The sequence below is a fragment of the Panicum virgatum genome, chromosome 4K, assembly GCF_016808335.1.
Source record: "Panicum virgatum strain AP13 chromosome 4K, P.virgatum_v5, whole genome shotgun sequence".
Taxonomy (NCBI): Eukaryota; Viridiplantae; Streptophyta; class Magnoliopsida; order Poales; family Poaceae; genus Panicum; species Panicum virgatum.
The window spans coordinates 41786066-41809609 of record NC_053139.1 but is presented as its reverse complement, the minus strand read 5'-3'; the positions used below and the strand labels follow the sequence as shown (position 1 = coordinate 41809609).

At 48.5% G+C, this 23544-nt stretch overlaps 1 protein-coding gene across 2 annotated transcripts; it reads right to left on the bottom strand.

Annotated features, from left to right (window-relative positions):
- Positions 1-124: 124 nt before the first annotated feature.
- LOC120704894 (DNA-directed RNA polymerase 3B, chloroplastic-like) lies at positions 125-14668 on the bottom strand. 2 transcript variants are annotated; one of them, XM_039989434.1, is made up of 19 exons: positions 13761-14666; positions 12867-13064; positions 12650-12783; positions 12443-12509; positions 12152-12210; positions 11900-12017; positions 11463-11576; positions 11215-11346; positions 10689-11105; positions 10275-10325; positions 4178-4248; positions 3448-3532; positions 3190-3342; positions 3010-3084; positions 2759-2848; positions 1964-2011; positions 1771-1885; positions 1017-1120; positions 125-894 (listed from the first exon to the last, which is right to left on the bottom strand). In XM_039989434.1, exons 1-19 carry the CDS (start codon positions 14481-14483, stop codon positions 784-786), a joined length of 2865 nt encoding a protein of 954 aa, XP_039845368.1. In that variant the 5' UTR covers positions 14484-14666; the 3' UTR covers positions 125-783. The 2 variants fall into 2 exon arrangements, with proteins under 2 accessions (XP_039845368.1, XP_039845369.1); XM_039989435.1 differs by lacking the exon at positions 10275-10325 and having other exon boundaries at positions 773-894; positions 13761-14668.
- Between the last annotated feature and the right edge of the window lie 8876 nt (positions 14669-23544).

Genomic DNA, 23544 nt, shown 5'->3' with positions numbered 1-23544 from the left:
CCAAAAAATTCCTCCCCCTATAACTCCTCTCCAACCATTCCCCCATATCTATTCCCTCTATATACTATCACTCATTAACTAACTATTTATTTATCGTTTTTGAATTAAAAAAAATCATACAGTATTTGTACTGTCATAATACGCATTACAATTCTTATCAAGCCTGCTTATTTTTCAAGTGTATTTCTCTATTACAAAACTTGCTGCTAACTGCAACTACAATTCTCGTATACATTTATCTTTGGCTACAGCATCTTATACACTTTATTACAGGGTGATGCCGCAACATTACGCAACCATCTATAAAGCCCTAAAGGCAACAAAAGATGATGGTACACGTATATACAGCGAACTTATTGTTCGACTGTTGTCTATGATCAATGAGGTCAGCAGTCAGCACGATCAGCAAGATTTCTATCAGTCAAGTATTCGAACCAATGGCTTCTGGGTAGAGCTTGACATGCTTTGTCATGGATGCTAGTGACTGTCTGTCTGACCTGAAGCCTGAACATATCCTAGTAGATCCTGCATCAACCTAAAAACTTCAGCAGAAACTACTTTGAGTCTTTTCATCTCACACTCCTTGGAACCATTCGACTCGCTCTGGGGTCCAGATTGTTGCTGCTGTTCTCTAGCTTCTTATGCTAAAGAAAGCCCATGAGGCGGTTTCTGTATCAGAATTTATACTTGGCTCCAGCATGGCTACGGTGTAACGATATGGAGGCTAGTCCAACAGCACCGTAACTTTAAGAATGTTGTATGTGCAGAGGTTCCCCTGTTGTGCTAGTTGAAGAAGTATGTTGAAGTCAGAACTTCTCTCACATTGAAGTTCCCTTGCGGCGGACAGGGGGGGAATTCTAGTGTTGGAAATGACTCCTGAAACTCCTCCAGCAACTGAATAAACATATTCAAATCGCAGGAAACAAAACATTAGGCACACATAATCATCAGTGCTACAGTTGAAAAATGAAGAGATAACTTAAGGTTCTATGGGGAGGATAGTTCCAATGGCATACATTTTCAAGGATTGGCATGCTGTAAAGCTCCACAAATTGTTCTCTCAAGATCTGATTCATCTGATCAACATCACATGCATGCACCCAAAATGAGTCATGCACCCCTGCATCCAAAGTAGTTAACAAAAAGCAGCAATAATAACAGATTGAACACAGAATGTAAAAATGCAAGCCTGTTTCCACTTCTTATGAGCTCATAGGAGATGTTTGCGGACAAAATTCATATGCACACAACACAAATGAGAATAGGCAATGATCTCTCAGATCAGCATTCAAAACAGACTCAAGATAAGACATTCTATTGGTTGTTTGGAAATCCAGCACCACTCAAAATAAGAAATTTGCATATTAAACTTACATCAAATAAACAATTAATGGTGAAAGGCTTCAGGGCTGTCAGGTTTACACCTAAAATCATGTTGCAGCTTCTGCACATTTTCAGGTCAAATTTGATTGTAGTTTCAAGACTTTTTATGCTAGGAGAAATCTAACAGGCATTAAGGGAAAAAAAAGATAATTCCATCTGAAATGGGGGTAGGATGATTTCGGGCCTAAACCGGTTTCACCAGTTTTTAGCGATTTTAAGAATCATGCCCCCATCCTTTAAAAAAAAAGAATGATGCTCCCACTCACTTCTAAATTCTCACAAGTTCTCCAGGAAATCTGTCCTGTACTCCCGTGCCACATGATATGTACCGCTCAATATATGTGGCTTGCAATAAAAAACAGTTTCTCATGTCAATAAGAAACAAACCTGCAAAATGAAGACCAGCCTCCTTGCAAGCAATAGCTGTCATCATCATATGTGAACTATCCAGGGAGTGCACAAAATTCGGTGGAAAAGCTGCCTTTTGCCATTGGATTGCAATCTGAAAATTATAGCATTTAAATTAGCTAAGAGAACTGAAAACAAACAGAAAGAAGTTTGACAAAATAACTTATCTTACCGCGTCACCCTCACGCCGTAAAGCCAGACATTGCAAGGAAGTTCGTATCTGTATGATAGGTGAAGCGAATCGTGTTCAAAAAACGAAAATGTATTAAATATAAGGGCAGCTGTGGTTTGAAGGCAAAAAAGAAGTTAAATCAAGTGTGTTTGAATCTGAGCCTTGTCAAACTATAATATCATCAAACCATGCAATATTTGAATCAAGTTGTTCATAAGATCTTACAAAGATATGGAACCAATTTGTGTTTCAGCTTTTCCCAAGCATGTATATGTATTCAAAGAAAGTAATATAATTAATTCATACATGAATAAAAATGGGGTGGCGAACTAGTGATTGTGATCCTGTTGCATGCTTGGTGCTAGCGTTAGCTACCACAAGTGTCCAAGTCCAACATAGGATCCAAACAGCTTTCACCCAGCCACAGGAAGCAAGTACTAGAGAAATAAGACATGATAGCTTCTACTCCCTCTGTTCCAAATTGTAGGTCATTTTAGCAAATCTAGATACATAGTGTTTACTACGTATATAGACAGTGTATATCTAGGTGCATAGAAAAATCTATATATCTAGATTTGCTAAACAACCTACAATTTGGAACGGAGGGGGTATTTAATAAGAAACAAAAAATATAGCACATAGAAATCATATATGTGTTTATTTTTCTAGATTTTTTTTCCCAACATATGTAAAATCATCTTCATTCAGATTATCAAGGTTCAGGGAAGCGTTACGCATCATCTGTTGCAAAAATCTAGTTAGTGCAAACAAAGAAAAAGAAGATAGATAACTGACCATGTAGTTCTTATATTTCTTGTAGGGCTGAACAACTGGAAGACCAACTGGACTCATCCACTTGACTGGTTGGTTTATTGACGCAATCATCTATAAGGAATTGGAAGCAATAATCAATGCCCCAAATACCAAAAATGATTACATGTAGGGTGGGCAAAGTGCCACAAGTGTGAGAGAATGGATGTCTACGTCAACACATTTTAGATGGTTGAAATAGAATCACTTCATATGAGAAAGGAGTGGAGGTCTACCTTTGCACAATCACCCAGCCAGGCCATTATACCACGAGCAGATTGGAACATTTGACCCAGTGCATCCAAAGTTACCTTCATCAGAAATTCAAAAGTCACAGCATATCCTCATCTCTCTAAAGCAATCGATACGAAATTATAAATACACCAGAATATGCTGGATACTAGTATATTGCTTACCCTAGTAGCGTAACAGGATACATCATAGAGTAATTTGTCATCTGTGATCAGCCCTTTCTCTTGAAGTCTCTTTGTAATCTGCTGACGAGCACCAATGTATGTAACACCATAGACTGATGTCATGACTGTCTGCTTAACAAGCTTCCTATCAACCTGTAAGCTACCAATGCTCAAGTCCTCAACTGTTTGTTTGATGATATGGAGTGTTCAAGAATATTTCTTTTATAAAAATAGAAGAAGATTGGAGAGAGGGCTAACCTGATCAACTAAAACTCTTGCTAATGAAGCATTTGGATTAGTAGCAGGATCCTTCAATGAATCTTTGCGTACAACATCCAGTACCCTTCAGTCAATTTTGCTGACAACTGTTATTAATCCACACCCTCAATAGTATTCTAACACTAGGATAATATAATTATGATACAATCATCTATAAACTACAAAGTTGATCATCCTATACAGTAGTACCTGACAAGTTCGATTTCTCCGACACATTCTATTTTGGCAATTTACCAAGTACAGAGGCAAGTTACTTGAATTTTGTGTATACAGAAATAATACTCAGTTTACCACAAGTTACTTCACTTTTAAGAAGCTAAATATTTAATTCAGGGGTTACATTGTTTTAAACGATTTGCATTTTGCAGAACCTATATTTTAATAAAGGAGGATTTTCAATATCTGAAAAAAAAAATGTTCATTTTCACATGTGGAGAAGATTTTAATTTAAAAATACAGGTGAAAACAGTAATTTAAATACATTTTGTATGGAACTGAAATAAGAACAAACAAGTTGCAAGCAAGAAGTTTTGAACTACGTGAACTATGGATCAAATAGACCTTGTTGCTTCATCTTCGTGTAAGCATTCAGAAGACATCATGAAATCTTAAAAAGGACATCAAGAACCGATAGCTATGCAAAATTAACAAGCAACCATCCTGGATTGTAGTGCTCCTCTCAAAAGGGAACTAGCAAGAAGAAACCCACCTGGAAGCTATTTCTGAGTAGATATCTGCAGGCTTCTCTCCGGGAACAAGGTTTACAGCAACCGCGCCCATCTATAGCGGTGCATAAATTAGTGTTAGCAATTAATTTTCCAAAGTGTATATCTGGGTAATTGCAGTCTAGAAGTTCATGAAATAACAAGCAATGAGCTCTGTAAGTTGAGGTTTCAAATGAACAATCCAGAAAGTGTTCTCTATTGATTACTTGCAGATAGTAATAACTAAGATATGGTCGTAATTGGCAAATGGTTCACATTCAAGGCTGGTTCTAGCATATCGACAGCATCATCCATGTACATATGAGGATTTCTAGGGCATCAACATGCTTATAAACCAGAGGATGATAGTAAGCTTCACAGATTTAGTCCTCTCACTTGAACAATGCATGCAGAAAATCAGACTATTAACTATATTCAAGAATTTGTTAAAGATAACAGAAGATTCCTGTGATTATCAAAACGTTGTAAAAAGGGTAATCAGACCATATGACAACAGATAAGCACAAATTGCTAATTCTACCCTAAACACATCATGAGGTGGCTAAAAAGGCTTAATGAAAGACATGTAGGCAATGATAATTGTGTATATTGATTGATGATTAGGGTATACAAGGGTGTACATATATAGGGCAATCTCGGTTAGGGTTTATAGAAACAGGATACCACGAGATTGCCCTCCCTATCATCTAGCAGGCTCGGATGAGCCGCCCATGGGCCTAGGCGTGACACAGCCCAGGCCCAGTACACGCAAGACAGACAATCTATTTGTCTAACCCCCCGCAGTCGAAACGTCGGCAGCCTGGACGTTGAGGCTGGACCGAAAATCAGCAAAGACCGACGATGGCAAGCCCTTGGTGAAGATATCGGCGTACTGAGAGCTGGTAGGAACATGTGTAACACGAACAGCTCCAGTGGCAACACGCTCCCGAAACGAAGTGAAGATCAATTTCCACATATTTAGTGCGTTGATGCTGGACAGGGTTGGAAGACATATAAACTGTGCTGATATTATCACAATAAACCAGAGCGGCGCGACTGACGGGCGCATGCAACTCTGCTAGGAGTTGGCGCAACCAGGACACCTCAGCCACCGCATTGGCAACAGCCCGGTATTCAGCTTCTGCACTGGATCAAGACACAGCATTCTGACGTTTGGAAGACCAGGAAACCAGGTTATCTCCCAAGAAGACTGCATAGCTAGAAGTAGAGCGCCGAGTGTCAAGAAGGCCGAATGAGAAGCCCTAAGTGCAGTGTACCGCGTATGTAGCGCAGGATGCGCTTCAGAGCGGCAAGATGAGACTCCCGAGGATCGTGCATATAGAGACACACCTGCTGAACAGCATATGCAATATCAGGCCGAGTGAAGGTCAAGTACTGCAGGGCACCAGCAAGATTACGATAATCTGTAGGATCAGCCATGGGGGGACCATCATCAGCAGACATCTTCCTGTTGGTGTCAACTGGCGTAGAACAAGACTTGCAATCAGCCATACCAGCACGAGCCAGAATATCCATCATATACTGCCTCTGAGACAGAAGAAAACCACTGCCAGAACGCTGCACATGCATACCCAGAAAGTGATGAAGGGCGCCCAGGTCCTTCATAGAGAACTCTCGCTGCAGTGCTGCAATGGTGCAGCGTAGAAGAGTCGAGGAGGCAGTCAAGACAATGTCGTCGACATAAAGCAGAAGGTAAGCAGTATTTGCGCCCTGGTGGTACACGAACAGAGAAGTGTCCGTCTTAGCCTCCACGAATCCAAGCTGAACGAGGTAAGAGGCGAAGCAACTATACTAAGCACCAATGTTCTTACGGCGTTAAGGCGAGTTGTGGCGAGTCACCACCGGCTAGCCGCCTAGGCGGGCCAAAATAGGGAGCGCCTTGTCGCCTAGGCGACGCCTAGGCGACGCCATAAGAACATTGCTAAGCATGTGGAGCCTACTTAAGACCATAAAAAGAGCGATTAAGCCGACAAAGATAATCAGGGTGAGCTGGATCCTCAAAACCTGTGGGCTGGGAGCAGTAAACAGTCTCAGACAAAGTGCCGTGAAGAAATGCGATCTTCACATCCAACTGATGAACCGGCCAAGAACGAGAGAGTGCCAAGGAGAGAACTGTGCGCACGGTAGCCGGCTTCACAACAGGGCTGAAAGTCTCATCATAATCGATCCCTGGACGCTGAGTAAAGCCACGGAGCACCCAACGAGCCTTGTACCTCTCCAAAGAACCATCTGCCTGATATTTGTGCTTGAATACCCACTTGCCGGTGACAATGTTGGCCTGAGACGGACGTGGAACCAAGTCCCACGTGTGATTGACCAGCAGGGCGTCGAACTCCTCCTGCATCGCCTGGCGCCAATTGGGATCAGCAAGACCCCCACGATAGGTGCGAGGCACGGGCGACAGAGGAGCCGCGTGGTAGATGGCCGGCAGTCGAAAACCAGCCTTCCCGCGTGTCACCATGGTGTGTTGGTTAGACACGGGCGGCACCGGGACAGCTCCAGGAGGAAGGACTCGGGCAGGTCGGGGACGGCGCGAGTAGACCTGCAGGGGTGCAGGCCGAGCACCAGCAGGGCTGGGCGCACCAGCAGTGCGGCCTGCAGGCGAGTGGCCGGCAGTCGGACTGGGAGTCGGCCGAGCTGCAGCAGGCGCAGGCCCGGGACGCAAGGGCGTGGTCCCTGGGCGCACCAGAGAGGAGGACGGAGCCGCACGTGGCTGTGCGGGAACGCCAGGGGCCGCACATGGCTGTGCGAGAACGCCGGCCGCACGTGGCTATGCGGGAACGCCGGGGGCCGCACGTGGCTGTGCGGGAGCGCCATGACCTGCAGCAGTAGGCACTTGTACGGGACCAATAGGGGCTGGTACAAAATTAGTGTGATCAAAGAACTCAAACTCCTCGGCACGAGGCGTGGAGGACTGTCGAGACATAGGAAAGGAGTCTTCATCAAAGACAACATGTCGAGAGATGATGACACGATTAGACTGGAGGTCAAGACAGCGGTACCCTTTGTGATTGGGAGAATAGCCAAGGAAGACGCACAGAGTGGAGAGGAGCGAGTTTATGGGACGCAGTTACTGAAATATTAGAGTAGCAGGCACAACCAAAGACTCGAAGATGCTCATAAGAGGGCTGCACGCCAAACAGACTGAGGTGTGGCGTGGAGGACTTTAGAGTCTTGGTGGGGAGAATATTCAGCAAATGCGTTGCGACATGAAGAGCTTCGACCTAGTAGGAGGGAGGCATGCTAGCCTGGAACAGCAATGAGCGGGTAGCATTATTAATGGTGTGAATGATACGCTCGGCTTTACCGTTCTGGGGCGAAGTGTAGGGGCACGACATGCGGAGATGGACGCCACGAGTGAGGAGAAACGTGCACATGGTGAGGTTGTCGAACTCGCGGCCGTTGTCGCATTGGACGGCCTTGATGACGACGCCGAACTGAGTACGGACATGGGCGAAGTTCTCCAAAGTGGCGAAAGTGTCAGACTTCTGGCACAAAGGAAAAGTCCACAAATAATGAGAGCAGTCATCGAGGACAAATAAATAGTATTTGTATCCAGAAACACTAGGAACAGGCAAGGTCCATAGGTCACAATGAACTAGATCAAAAATACTAGTAGCACGAGAAGATGATGACTGAAACGGTAAACGTGTGTGGCGCCCAAGCTGACAAGCATGACATATAGTGCTGGGTCCTTTATTACAAAAAGGAATGACCGACGCTACTTTGGCTAAGACCTCACGACCAGGGTGACCGAGACGACGATGCCAAAGTGCAGTAGCAGAAGACGAAGCAGCAAACGCTTGCGCAGCAGGAAGGCGCAAGGGGTAGAGCAGACCGGAGCTATTGCACCTGATGATCACCCTCTGAGACTCCAGGTCCTTCACAGAACAACCAGCGGGGTCAAATTCAACAGAACAATTGTTATCGGTGGTAAACTGGCGCACAGAGATAAGATTCTTAATAAGTCTAGGAGAAACAAGAACATTATTAAGAGTCAAAGGTCCAGAAAGAGACGTGGAGCCAGTAGCAGTGACGGGTAGTAAGGAACCGTCGCCGACGACAATTGATGAAGGAAAAGGGTACCGCATGGATGAAATATGAGAAAGAGTGGAGGGGTGAGAGGTCATATGCGAGGTAGCACCTAAGTCGAAGAACCAATCGGTCTGAGGTTGCTGCTGCAGCGTCATGGTGCTGAAAGTCGACGCGAGAGACTGCTGATCCCAGGATGATGGAAGGCCGGTGGTGGGGTTGGCCGATCCAGGTGCTGGGGCCTGCGGTGGAGGGGCCGACCCGTAGTAGAACTGCTGCGGGACGACGCCGTAGTAGGGGTGCTGCGCGACCAAGGGGAAGGGCGCCTGCATGGCCTGCATGGCGAGCTGCTGGGCGACCAGCACCTGCTGGTGGGGTGCAGGCGTGCAGCAGCACCAGCAGGGCTGGCGGCCGGAGCAGGGGCGACAGACAGCCGCGGACCGGGATACATGGCGATCGTCCCGGTCCACGGGTTGAAGAACGAGGGCCAGGGCACGACGGAGCCCTGGCGAGGAGCAGAGGACGAGGTGGCGCCCGTAGAGCTCGAGTTCTTGCCGCCTGCGGAGTCGGTGTTGGAGCCGCCCTTGGTATTGTTGGTGCGACGCTTGACGCGGCCGCCCTTCCCGCCGTTGGAGCCCCCGCCACCAGCGCCCTTGCCACCCCCAGAGCCGGAGTTGCGCCCAGAAGTGCGCTGGGGGGCTGGCCAGAGGCGCGCCCAGAGGGGGCGCCAAAGGTGGAGCCGGCCAAGAGCGCGGTGGAAGAAGCGGATGCCGGGGACGCCATGGTGAGCTCCTCAAGGATCAGCTCGTCGCAGACCTCAATGAAGGAGGGGAACGGACGGCCACGCCGAAGGTGACGCCCAATAGATGCAAACCGTTCGTTGAGGCCGCGGATGACGTTGAGGACGAGGGTGCGGTCTTGAACGGTTTCGCCGAGGTCGGCGAGGTCGTTGGCCATGCGCTTGAACTGTTTGCAGTAATCGGTGATGGAGAGATCACCCTGCACAAAAGTTCGGAACTTGGCGTCGAGGATGAGGGCGCGAGCCTCACAGTTACCCAAGAATTGGGCCTCGATGGCGAGCCAAGCGGAGCGAGCGGTGGCGCCGCCGGCGCTCCGAGCCAAGACGATGTCGACGAGGTCGCCGGAGAGGGTCCCGTAGAGCCATGACCAAACCACGCAATCTATGCGGGTCCAGTCAGCGGAAGGAGCGGCAGGGCAATCGTCGAAGACGTGCGTCTGGAGGAAGTACTTGCCGAGGGTGAGGAGGAACTGCTCACGCCAATGGGAGTAGCTGCCGGAGTTGACGTCGAGGACGACGGGGACGAGGCTCCGGATACTCTGGACAGTGACGGCCTGAGCGTGGAGGTTCAGGAGGGCCGCAGCTTCGTGAAGGAGCGGATCGGGAGTAGCAGGGGGCTCGGAGTCGACGGCGGAGGAATCGTCGCCATCTTCGTCGTCCGAGGGAGCAGCCGCCTTGCGCTCCGCAGCCGCGCGGGCGGCTGCAGCCTCCTGTTCCTGAGCGGCGGCGGCGGCCTCCTGCTCAGCCTCGAGGGCGCGGGTGAGCGCGGCCTAGCGGGCCGCACGGCGGGCGGCGCGTGCCTACTCTGCAGCGGCGTCGCTGGCGCCGTGCTGGGAGGCCTCCGCGGCAGGGAGGGTGCCAACCATCGGGCAGCGACGGCAAGGAGCCGGTGCGAGATGGGGCTGGTGGACGCAATGCGAGGGAATCGCGTGCGAATCGCGGCGCCGGCGGCGGCGCACGCTAGGGAGCGGAAGCGAGATCGGGAAGCGCCCGGTCTCTTGATACCATGTAGGCAATGATAATTGCGTATATTGATTGATGATTAGGGTATACAAGGGTGTACATATATAGGGCAATCTCGGTTAGGGTTTAAAGAAACAGGATCCCACGAGATTGCCCTCCCTATCATCTAGCAGGCTCGGATGAGACGCCCATGGGCCTAGGCATGACACAGCCCAGGCCCAGTACACGCAAGACAGATAATCTATTTGTCTAACAAGACAGAAAGTGCAACAGAGCACAACACTTACATAGTCCCTCCCAAGAGCGGCATAGTGTTGTAAACCATTGCATGAACCGTCCTGATAAGGAAACAAATGTAGCCAACAGTTAGTAAGTTCATGGAAATGTAGGCTATGCAGAATGCTCGGAGCATCATCAAATGCCCCTTTAGTGCTCCAACGGATTAACCATACTTTCAACATAAAAAGAAGTTGAAAATGTCATATGCTTATGATATAAAGCAACTGTCTTTGAAACACGAAGCATATCAGTGATCGCCGAGTAGGCATATGACATTAACTATATTAACAAACTAGGGTACCCTTCTATTTATCTACATCTTAAGTGAATAATTAATCCCAAAATCATCACCATTCCCGACAAAGCAAAGGAACACCATATAGTGCAGGAATAGTCCAAGGATATACAGCACAAACCAATACCTGATGAATAGGCAGGTGAGAAACTGCACGGTAAGGTGATGAACTTTTTAAGGCATCAGAAAGATCCATGCATGCTGCTAAACACTGAAAAGGATCCTCAGCATTAATCCACCAGCAGTTTCCATCAACAGGATTTTCTGCTGAATCAAATATATCAAGCAGTTGGTTCTCCACAAATTCTAGCTTGCCCTCATGAGAAAGTTTTTCGACACCTCCACCATATTTGTTAGCCAAATGTATCTTCAACCAACACAATCCAGACTTTCCTAGTGGCCGCCCTTCAGCATACTCTAGAACACCTCGGCATAGATCTGAGCCTAGGTGACTCAAATGTGGATGCATAGGGTATGCACGACCACGGAAATCTAAATTGTGAGGGTAATAAAATCCATCCTCCTCTCTCATTTTACGAGCAACCTGTTTACAAAACAAAAAGGAATAAATATAGCTCCAGCGATGCAATAGCATATGAATCACACCACCAGTATCTCAAGAAGTATGACTGGTGATTATTTATATTGCGTACCGAGAGTTTAAGTTCAGTATCACATCGCTCAGCATGCAGTTCACGGTTTGTTTTCTTCGCCTTCTTTAAACTCCATTTCCATTTCTGCACTTCATCCGGGTCCTCTGATTCTGGTCGTTCAGGCAGAGGAATCTATAAACAAAAGAGAATAAATAGAAAGAATGTTCAAAAAGGGACGTGGAAGAGAATATGAACAGGTTGGGAAAGAAAACCAGCCCTAGAAATGCTAATCAAATGCAATCACTCACATTTGTCTTGCCAACCAGCCCTGCAATGCCTCCACCTCGACTCCAGATAGTCTCAACAACATCATGAACTCTACGATTGACCCTCCATTTAGTACTTCCAAGGATATCTAATGCCTGGCAACAAGCTAATACTTTAGGGTCGATATCTGACTCATTCACCAGAAATTAAGCAGGCATTACAAGTAATGGTCCAAGGCCCAAGGGATATAATCACGTGAAGCATGGTCTGTATTTGTAGCCCTGGGGAAATGATTTTAGCTTTTAAAAAAACAAATATAATTTGATAAAGATTTATATAATTATCATGGTTTGCTGCGCCTGCTATCATCAGGCTAATACTCAGTAGAGCAACAAAGAGCCCACGTGAAGTATCAATCACAAGGACAACATTAAGAAACATAAATGCATGTTCTGACATAGATGAGTGGTCAGCAAACCTCAAATACTTTTCGCAACTGTTTCCTAGGAACACTCTTAATGGCATCCTTTTGGTCCTTCACACCATGTGTACGCATAATGTATGAGGGAAGAAAAAGGTGGCCACCTTTATCATAACTGCAACAAAATACAGTTGGCATGATTCAAATCACTAGCAACAAGATAGAGTAAGTTCTAGAATGAATCCAATTATGAATTGTTTCATGTTAAAGAACTTGCTGGAAAGGTCCAAAACATGAACACCAACATACCCCTTCCATTTTTTTGGAGGTACCAGCATAGGAAGGTAGGGTATATCAACATATCTAGCCTGCAAGAAATTCAAATTCAAATAACCATCACATTCAAACAAAACAATAGTCAAGCAGAAAAGGGAAATTTGTAATTTTGTCCCCACATTTTAAAGCTTGAGACAACATAAGCCCACAGGAAAAGCGAGCCGGGCAGAATTGTTTTCCAATAAATCTTTTATTTGTCATGACCAAAAAATCTATTTGGGATAAAAAAAACTGACATGGCTGGTGATGCAAAAATAAACTTACAGTGCTTTCAAACCCCTCATGCACAAGATGGTCACACTCTATCACCCAATGTTTCTTCTTTAGCCTCCTGCATGTTGAAGAGAAATGTCACGGAAGAATCATCATACATCCATAAATACATGCCTAAGCAAACAGAGGATGTTGATGGAACAAGGCATGCTAGTACAACCTATGCCGCAAAATTGTAAAGAAGAAGCACAGCACTACCCATTTTCTATTATAGGCTGCCGTAGTACGTGCTTAAATGCAGGTCGAATATCTGGAGAGCTATCTGGTGTTTGATCAGCTGGCGATTGCACAAATGCTGAATCCAGTAATAATTCAATCAGACGAGTTCCCAACTGTAGACATGAAATAAGTATTAGAATCTTAGAATATGATTGAGAAAGCTTGTGTTTCTGTGTGCACTGTGCAGAAAACAAACCTTCACTTGGGCTTCTGTGCCCCATTCCTCCAATTCCAACTCCTGCTGAACCAACTTCTGCGCATCACTCATCTTCCGCCTCCTAACTAAACTCTTAACATGTTTCCGGCATTTTGCTTGCTCCTTCTCCAATGCTGGATCATTTACACTTTGATCTTTCTTCTTCCTACTTTTCTGAAAGAATGTCTGCACTTTGAACTGTAAAGAAAGGAAGGCAAAACACCAGTTCTCAGTGGACTGCCAAATAAATTTTCACTACGGGACATGAATGGAAAAGCAAGAAGCCAAAAATAGTATTAAGTTACTCCAAACGATGTGGTCGAACTCAGTACTTTACCAAAAGTACGGAAGCTAAACTCTAGCGCACAAGGTCAACTGACTCTACAAGAAGACAGATTCTAAATCACACTTTAGTAGTTCCAAACTTTTAACTCTACTAAGCTTTTTCATGCACCGACACATATGCGCATACGCCAGCTATCGCACACAATGTCAAGTAGGCCAAATCCATCCTCATTCAGCGATCAAAATTCAGATAATTGCTGCATCATAACACAGTTCTGAGATTATATAATCGCGCATTTTAGTTTAGGTTGCACATGTTACTTGCATAATGCCCTCATCAGTTCCTCTACCTCCAATTAGCTACCCAAGCTTGATTGATCCTCTTGCTTGATTTGTCAAATAAAAAACAATATCAGATCGAATCATGCCCCACCACCAACAAACACTGCAAGGCGTCTACTGTCAAATTCTCTAAGGCATAGACCATCATGTGGCAGACAATTGTAAGTGCCACATTGATGTCTTCGAGCGGCTCACAAGTCATCAAAATGGTCTAGTATTGCTCCCACTCCCAGTCTCCTAAACATAGCAGTAAACAAGCTGACTCACCTCGCGCTCAACAGCCTCGCCGATGCAGTGCGCGGCCTGGACGACGCGGGCACTGCCGGTGCCGTCCTTGCTGGACATGAGCAGGCCCATCATCTTGTGCATGACGATGACGGCGACCTTGTCGGCGGGGAGCAGGAGCAGGTACTTGGCGTAGACGTGCTTGACCCGCTTCCGCCGCTGCACGTCCTGGTCCCTGGCGATGGCGTCGCGCAGGGGCTCGAACCATCCGACGAAGAGCGACTTGACGTAGGGCAGCGCGGGCGCGAGCCTGCGGTCGAGCATCTCCCGCTCGATCTCGCGGTACTCCTCCGCGGCCCGCGCCCAGGCCTCCGTCTCCGCCTTCACCTGCCGCTGCCGCTGCCGCCGGTGCTGCGCCTTCCGCGCCCGCTCCCGCTGCCTCTCCACCTCGGCGTGCCTCTCCAGCTCCAGCTCCAGCTCGAGCTCCAGCCCCGCCTCCAGCTCCTCCTCCTCCCCGCCCCGCGGGGGGATCTGGTGGTAGGTGTCGGCGGGGGAGTTGAGGAACGCGAAGAGGTCGAGCCAGTGGAAGTCGTCGGTGGCGGGGGGCGGGAGCGGCGGGAGGTCGAGCGCGCCCACCGAGGGGAGTATCCTCACGGCGGGCGGCGGAGGCGCGACGGCCGCCATGGGCGGCGGCGGCGAGAGGCGGCGGAGCAGCGCCCGCGGCGGCGGCACGCACGCGGAGAACGGGTAGAGGAGGAGCGGCATGCGCGCCTAGGGTCCCTTCCCTGGCTCCGGCTCCAATGGCGACCTCGGATTGTCGGATTGGATTGTGGGTGGTGGGTCGAGGGAAAGGGGAGTGGGTGGGTAGCTGGGCCTGGTAGTGGCCGGAGGAGGAGGAGAGAAACCTCGGCAGAACCTTGGGGGATGCCGGAGACGACGAGCGAGGAGGGCGGTGGCGATAAGGGGAAGGGGGAATATCGGAGGTAGGAGACCGCTTCCGCAGACCGCGGCCGTTGGATCGCCTTCGCAGGGTCGCATCGGACGGTGAGATGAGACCCCGTGTAAACGAGCTAGCCTTTCTGTGACACTCTAGTCGTATATATGTTCGCCAATTAGATTAAGTAGTGATTAACCAATCTAGATTATACGTTCAACGATTCGTATTATACAAAATCCAATCTAGATTGAGATTTTTGCCGATTTGCCATTTCAAAGAAGCGGCTTCACCTATTTACCCTGCTAAACATTAGATTGGCCCATTTGCCATCCGAAACGCTGCTCCTTTGACTATCTCACCACTTAGACCATCTTACCCCTGACCCCACATGTCAGATCTTTCTTCTCCACCTCTCCATCTTCCTCAGCACATCGAGAGGAGCCACCCGAGCACGACGCCCTCTGCGCACTCCACGGCTGCCCGCAGGTGAAAACCGCCGCCCTACGCGCCCTCTACCGCCCTCTACCGCGAGCACCGCCGCGTGCTTGACCGCGCGCGCCGCCCTCTGCCCGCTCCACCGCAGCCTGCCTATCTGGTGCGCCATGCAACACAGGCTCCAGGCCTCGACCTTCGACTGGGGCCTCCGCACCACGCCCACGTCGTCCAGGAACTCCTCCAGCGCCGCGTTCGTAGCGCCCGCTGCCCCGTCGCTGCGGTGGGTGCCGATCTCCGCTGCCGGCGCCGCGCCCGCCACCGCCAGGATGTGCAGCGCGTGGCGCAGGCCCTCACGCATGTCCTCCCAGCTTCTCCCTCGCTGCCCACGCCATCTCCTGCGGCACGCTACTCGCCGACCGCTCCCGGGTTCTACCACGCGGCCAAGCCGGAGCTTGGGATCCAGACGCCACCGTCGGGCGAGTGGGAGGCGTGGGGGAGGATGCAGGAGAGGGGAGATGAAGATTATGACAAGTGGGACCATGGGTAGAAATGTCTAAGTGGTAGAATTGTCAAGGTACCCACGATTGGAATGGTAAATCTGCGAGTCAGTTGTTTGAGATGGTAAATCGGCGAAGCCAAATGTTTGAAGTACTATTTTGGCAAAAAGCTCATCTAGATTTGAGATAGAAGGAGAACATGCACGCTCGCATTGCTGGACGTGTGGTTCCTCTGAAGATGCAGAGTTTTCTGAATTTTGTGTGCCTTGCATTTGCATGTTACTGGCAAAACTCTGAGCACTGGTTACGCTTCAGCATTGACTTTCTGAAATGTTCTAGGCAGACAAAAGCGCCGTTTAGTTGCGCTCCGTAAAATTTTTGAAAAAGCATCTTTCAACATTTGAAGTACTAAACATAAACTAATCACAAAATAAATTACAGAACTCGTCTGTAAATCGCGAGACGAATCTAATGAGTCTAATTAATCCGTCATTAGAGGTTGTTTACTGTAGCATTACTGTAGCAATTTAGCTTCTGATTACGACCTAATTAGGTTCATTAGATTCGTCTCGCGATTTACAGGCAGCAGTCGTAATACGTTTTTTATTTCGTCTAGATTTAAGTCTCCATGCAGGTGCCGGAAAAAAATTTGGAATTTTGATTTTTGTAACTAAACACGGCCAAAGTGTAGCTGACAGCAAGACTGTTCAACTGGCGTTTAACAGAAGCATTCCTCTCAAATGTATGAAGCCAACGTCGTGACAACTGAAAAATAGCAGTGCCGTTGCAACCAGATCTCATTATATCGAGAGAGAAAAAAAAAGCTCCATCCCCAACTAGTTGGAGTTGGAGTAGTACACGGGTATTGGGAGGTGCTCGTTCCATCAACTTCAACCGTATGATTGGGCTAACTACTGCACATGTCATTGAGTTACCGTCCGGGACTCCACAAAAGCCCTGCGCATAGCCTTCTTCAGTTCTTTGTATTTTTCAGCTCGTTGTATTTTCAAAAAAAAAAAAGCTCGTTTGTGCATGACGATGGCGACTCCCGTCCTGCATCCTGAACAGAAACTGGGATTGGTCGGTAACTCTGCACCTACAGCAACCCACAAACACATGAAGGAACATGGGCAAATTGGCTTGCTGTACCTTCTAGTGTAGCCTGCTGCTGCTGCTGTTGGATCTAACATTGAACAGATCTGATACTGCCTGAGGCAATCTGTTTGCGGAGTGTTGCCTTCGGTTTGGGTTAATCAGTGTCTCTTTTCAAGTACATAATTCTGTTCAACTGTTCTGATCAGGCACGTTAAGTCCAGAAGTAAACCAGTTGATCACAATATAAAATTCTCGAAGTTTCTGCACAAAGATATCAAATCTCATCTCCAAAGCAGAGATTGAGTCGAGGAGATTTATTTGTTTTTTTTGTAATCACAACTACTTGTGTTAACTGTTAACTCTTGATTCCTTACTTAAAAGCATCGGCAGTGCTCCTGCCTAGTTTTCAAAAAAAAAAACCCTCCAAAGCAGAGGCTGTCATAAGTCAATAATTGGCAACGGTTTGATTCCTCCATAGTTTGTTAGGCACTACATCCATATTTTAAAATTGATGTTTTATGTGAGGAGCCAGCCCAAGTTGATCCCGCCTAATCGAGTCATCGTCCATTGATCAACTTGATTAGAGGGAACCAACCCCGATAGTCTTTGGAATGTGTCATGAGCACCGCCCAGGATTTAAACACACTCTACTAGCACAACAGTAACACCATCACATAGGCACGTCCAACGCACAAATTATATTACAACAGAAGTTCAAGATACAATACACCAAGTCTTTTCAGAGTTTGCAGCGGAAAGTCTACGACATGAGCACTCCATACATAACGCAAAATAGAAGGTAAACACTGTAACAACCACCTCGCGGACGGTCCGCACTGGGCCGGCGGACGGTCTGCCCGGGGTGATGCCCAGATATTTATCTGGAAGGTCGTGGGACCCACTCGTCATTTCTCTCTTCTTCCTCTTTTCTTCCGGAGCTCGAGCTCCCGCGCCATCGTCGCCCCTTACTTCGATCTCCCTCCTCCGCCCACCAAACCTTGATTCCTTGCGTGGGAACCTTCCTCGGCACCTCCTCCACCTTCCCAAACCACTAAACCGGCTTCTTACGGCCGGAATCGCTCCCGCCACCGCCGGACACCATTGGAGGTGCTTGAAGCTTGCTCCACCGTCGATCCGCCTCTCCGGTCGCCCTCCACTCGAACCGACCGCGGGAATGGATTTGTGGTGAGTTCCTTATGCTTCACAGCCTTTTTCCCCTTCCATGGGCGAGGGTTAGAAATTAGGTGTCGCGGACGGTCCGCCTGGGAGGCGCGGACGGTCCGCCAGTCAGGTTAGTTTTTGTCCAGAGACGATGTTGCCTCTGGTTGTGTTTTGCAAGATTGATTGCGGACGGTCCGCTATAGGGGAGCGGACGGTCCGCTATAGGGGAGCGGACGGTCCGCTGTTGAAGCTTGAATTTGTTCCAGAGATGATGTCTCTGGTGGGGTTCGCAGGATTTAACTGCGGACGGTCCGCCACTTGGGCGCGGACGGTCCGCAGTAGAGTCTAGGAAATTGTCTAGAGACGTTGCCATCTCTGGTGGATTGCGTACTTGAACTGCGGACGGTCCCCCAGGGGTGGCCGGACAGTCCGCAGATAGAATGAGAAAGAGTTCCAGAGACGTTGTTGCCTCTGATGGGTTGGTAGGATAGTACGGCGGACGGTCCGCCACTTGGGCGCGGACAGTCCGCATGGTATTCAGTTAAAGTAAACTAGTTACATTTTTGGGCTGCACTCATTTATTTCATATGCATACGTGTAGCATCCGCTTCTGAGGGCGTCGTCTTTGAGGTGACCGCGGCACCACAAGAGCAGACGACGCAAGCCCAAGAGGAGAGGTGTGAGCACCCGGGCCAAGGCCCGTCTGACCCCAGTGTTGAGCAGCAGACACAAGGCAAGCCCCGGTGCACATTCTAGTATTTTAAATTATGACACCTATGTATGTTTCTACTACTTGTGCATTAAGTTCAGGAATTGTTTGGAACTCTAGTTGCATGATCCATAGGATTCCCTGAGTTATACTAGCATGTATAGGACGATAATTGTGCTAAGCTTAACGTTACCGGTAGAAGACGAGTGGTCTCCTGCACTCGCGAGATGTAGGATGTTAGGAGCCGAGTAATTTCCGGTTACTCGCGAGATACATTATTATCTTTATATAATTCAGTATTTGAGAATTGTTCTGAAATGGATATGGAAATGTGAGACCGAGCGGGGATGATGGATAGGTATGGCAGCAGGACAGGGTTCCTGGGTGTCTTAGCCCCGTCTGTGTCGATTAAGGACCGGTGGATGTGGCAGTGCTGATCGGGGATTGAACTGTACTAACCGCATGCCGGGAGTAGGAGGTAGTCGAAACCGGTAAGCCGAGTACTGCCTTGCTTCGAAAGTACAGGAACCCGCACCCAACTCCTGGGGCGAGTCGAGTAGTCGCGGAGAATTGGGATGCATATGTTTATTTTTGGTGGTCTCACGTTGAGCTTGGCTGACCATATGTCGTTGGGCTGGTTTCTGTAGTTCGAGGCGGGGAGGGGAATGGTTGGCATGTATAGTCCGACGGGGCAAATACGTGCCGTGTTGGTTAGGTCCACCTTGCAAGGACAAATCGGATCGATTCGCCGTGTCTCGCGGTTATGAGGGCCTTGGTCTCTTTGTCACACCGTAGCAAAAATGTAGAATGTGAGTTAGGTATGTTTATATAAAATATTGAGCTCATTGAATTATTTTGCTTGCATCACCATGATTGCTATAGTAGGTCTTTGCAAATATTAGATAAGAGTTAATTTATATAGAACATGAAGCTAAAATAATGAAAGTAAGGAATTACTTTAGTTGCCTTTTTTTTGCAAAATAACCACCAGCCAAAAGCCTTGCATGTCTAGATATGTGGGCTAAGTATACCCACTGGTCGGGTAAGCCTTGCTGAGTATTAGTATACTCAGAGTTTGTTGCCACAATATTTTCAGGGCACGCAGACGTAGACTTCTATCCCTGCTGCGTCAAGTTCATCCGCCGTGATGCAGAGGGATGGGAGGTCGTGGAGCCAGATGTTTAGTTAGGAATCTCTCTAGGCACACTTGTGGTAGTTATAGGCCCTCTCCTTTAGTTGGACCTGGATTTCAGAAATGTGAAGTTTGTAAATTATGTAGTTATTCAAACTTGGTTTGTAAAACTTAAGGTGAAGTCCTATGTATATTAGTTGTATTTTCAATTTTGGTGTCGTGCTTGTACCATCTGCGCCCACCCTCGCGTGGGACTATCGGTGATGTTTCGATCGGGACGTGGGTTGCAAAAGGATCGCCAAATTAAGCCGTTAAGCTAATGAGCCCGATGTGTTCAAATGACGGCCATTACGCTTAATTAGAGTTTTAATTTGGCGGTTCCGTCACAAACACTATATGCCGATAGTGCCCTTCTTAAGCCACCGGCCATCTACTCCTCACCCGCACCTCCATCCGCGGGGTAGAAGTAGCCGAACACGGCCTCCGGCTGCGCCTCACCTACATCAACTTAACAGCAGCACCGTGAGTACAAAAGGTACTCGCAGCGCTTACCCAATATGGGTATATAATATCCCGACCTCAAGGAGAATGCATTTGGTTAGTAGCAAGGATAGGGTACGGTATTTAACTTTTGCATAAAAGCATATAACTTTGATCAAGTTGTAATAAGCAAAAGACAGAGCATCTATGATCTCTAAAGCATGCATCAACCATTGCATAAGTAAAGTGTTTATAAATCATAAGCTCAATCTTCCATGAACTTCCTCGGTAACTCTACGTTAAAGTCAAAGTACAAGAGCGTGCTCAATGTCCGAGAGCACGGCTATTGCAATAGATCGAAAACCCTGCAGGGGTGTACAACTTTTCCCACACGAGAACAAGACCAACGACCATACCCACGGCCAAGGATAAGTGTTGATTCATGCCTCAACCTTTCGCACAAACACAACTGACTATGAGCGAATGGTCGAGAAGGACAAGTGCACCGGAAACGCCGATCGCACTCCATCACAACTCGCACCGAATCCGATCAAGGCAAGGTGTGACTTATGTTAGTTGACTTGCCGTACCATTATATAGTATGTGGTTTGTACGGAAAGATGCTCAAGTATCAAAGCGATTACGCATCGGTCCTTAATCAACTCAAGCAAAACTAACCATGTGAGCTCCATCCCAACATGGCCCTATCATACTTGCCCAAGTCATCTTTCATATTTGCTCAACTCTTATCCATTCTTGACTAATCATGTAAATTAATCAAACATCCTATAGCTCGCGAGTGGTGGTGACCTTGCCACCTCTCGTCTTGTACCGTAGCTAAGCATGGCTAAGCATATAGTTCGTGACACCTATTCAAGCATACTCATCTAAAGATGATATCCTAATCAAGGTTGATAATGCATCAAATAGGTTCTACGTAATCAATGATATATATATAGTAACTCATGCGCAAACAAGACACATATACTTCATTGATCCAAAATAGGGTGTAAGAAATGCGTAGGGGCCTGCCTTGAGTCTCGACGGGAGTAGAGTCTCCAACGATCTCCGGTTCAAGCTCCTCTTGATCCGGTGTCACGGTCTCTACACGAGTACAATGATGCATGATAAATAAATATGCCATGAATGATTGACATGGTATGCAAATTGTATAAGAAGGTATAATTTAACATTACAAAACTATGATAAAAGGGGCTAGACATGTAGTACATATGTGGATTAATCATAGCTAAATGCAAGGGTAAAGAACAACTAAATGCGGACCGTCCGGCTTGGGAGCAGCGGACCGTCCGGCTCTAAACGGCGGAACATTTGGTGGACCGTCCGCAGGTCAGGTGCGGACCGTGTTGGGTGAAAACATGCTCTCTAACTAACTCGCGGACCGTCTGCGTGGGATGAGCAGACTGTCCGCCTCTCAATTTGTGAAAGGCTAAGAATCGTGCAGAGGCTCTGTTGATTTGGTCAGGAGCTGGCGGACCGTCCGGCCATGTCGGCCGGACTGTCCGCGACACAGCCGAGGCTCACCGGCGAGTTCGCCGCCGGTGATTCCGGCCACGGTTTGGGGTGGGGTTTGATCCTAGAGGTTTCTGGGAGCCTAGGGAGTTTACTTTGGTAGCTAAACCACACATGCATTAGGATCTCAAAGCTCTAGGTCAACAATGCTGATTGGGCTCTAGGTGAGTCCTTGGCTTCAATCCTAGGACAATGGGGGATGGATCGGGGAGGGGAAACACTCACCGGCGTCGAGTAGGATACCGGCAAGGCCTTCAAGTCGTCGGGTGTAACACCCCGGTGTTAATTTCGATGCTAACATTGTGCTTAATCGCTAATCGTGGTTAATCATCGTCCTTAGCGCTAATTGAGTTCGCATAGTAACTTTCGACTTAGCTACGTTTGATCTTGTTTTTCTCCCTAATCCGAATTCTAAATCAACTTTTGCCCAACATCAATGTTGTAGAACTTTTCTTCCTCTGCAACTTTCATTTTGGCCAAAATTCAACTTTCATCACGAAATTTAAAGAAAATTTTTAATTTTGTTTTGAATAGGACATTTGCAAATGCACCCAAGTTTAAATTTTATCTTTCAAACCATTGCTCAAATGAAAAGTGCCAGAAACAAAAGTTGAAGATCTCGAAATTTTGAACAACTTTCGTATTAAAAAGTTTTTCATTTGAGTTCAAGAACAAGGGGAAAAATTAAATTTACCAACTGGAATTTGAAACTTTGAGCTATTTACAGGATTGCCCTTGCTCCATCTCCTCCCCTGTTCGCTGCGTGACACGCCGTGATCGACGCCGTGCCCACGTGCCGGCCATCCTAGGCGTCCGTGCCGCCGCCGTCTCGTCGTGCACCACAATCTTATCCTTGCCCCGGCATCCAAGTCCATCTTCGCTTCCTCACTTGGCCCTTTCTTCCTCCTCGAGCAGAGCTCGACCGAGCTCGCGCCACTCGCTCTCGCCGGCCGAAGTCCGTCGCCCCTGCTCGATCCTCTCTCGATTCCTCGCGCCCCGAGCTCCCTCACTACCTCCTCCACCATCCCCGCCCCTCACCCGAGCTCCTCCCTGGCCGAGTTGACCGAAAACCCTAGCCCTACCGCCGGCCGCCATTGGAGGCAACCCGAGCTCCGCCTCCCTCGCGTCGATCCGCTTCCCCGACCACCCTCCGCTCGAATCGACCCCAAGAATGGGTTCGTGGTGAGTCACTCGTGCTCCCCGGCCTTTTTCCCCTTTGCTTCGTGCATCGCTAGTGCCCGAACACGGCCGCCGCCGCCGTCGCCGCGACTGCCGCCGCCGCCGCCCGCCGCGGGCCCCGTCCGCGCGGCCCTACGCCATGCTGCCGCGCGCCCTGGCCCCGCCCTATCCCGCTGAGCATCGCGCCGCCCCGTTCCGTGGCCGCCCTGCCCCTCCACCGGCGGAACGCCGCGCGCCGCCGTCCTGCTCCGCGTGCGTCGCCGCCTCAGGCCTCGCGCGCCGCCGCCGCCCCGCAGGCGCCTCCGCCCCACCCCGCGCGCGCCCCGCTGCCGTCCGGCTGCCCTGGCCGCGGCCCGCCCTGCTGCGCCGCCGGCCGGACCTCGCCGGCGGGGAGGTGCGCCGCCGCCGCGGTGCCGCCCATGGCCGTGGCCGGCCACGGCGCGCACCCGCGTGCAGGCGAAGCAGAGGAAGGGGGGAGCGGGCCTGGGCTCCCTTGCATGTGGGGCCCGGCTGTCAGCCGCCCCCCCCCTTTATCTTTTGAATTTTCATTTATTATTCGGCTGAAAACTTTGAAAATCTCTAGAAAAATATGGAAAAATGAGAAAAATGCAAAATAAATTTGGTTAGGTTTCAAAAATCAAGGTCTTCAGAAGAAAAATATTTGTGTA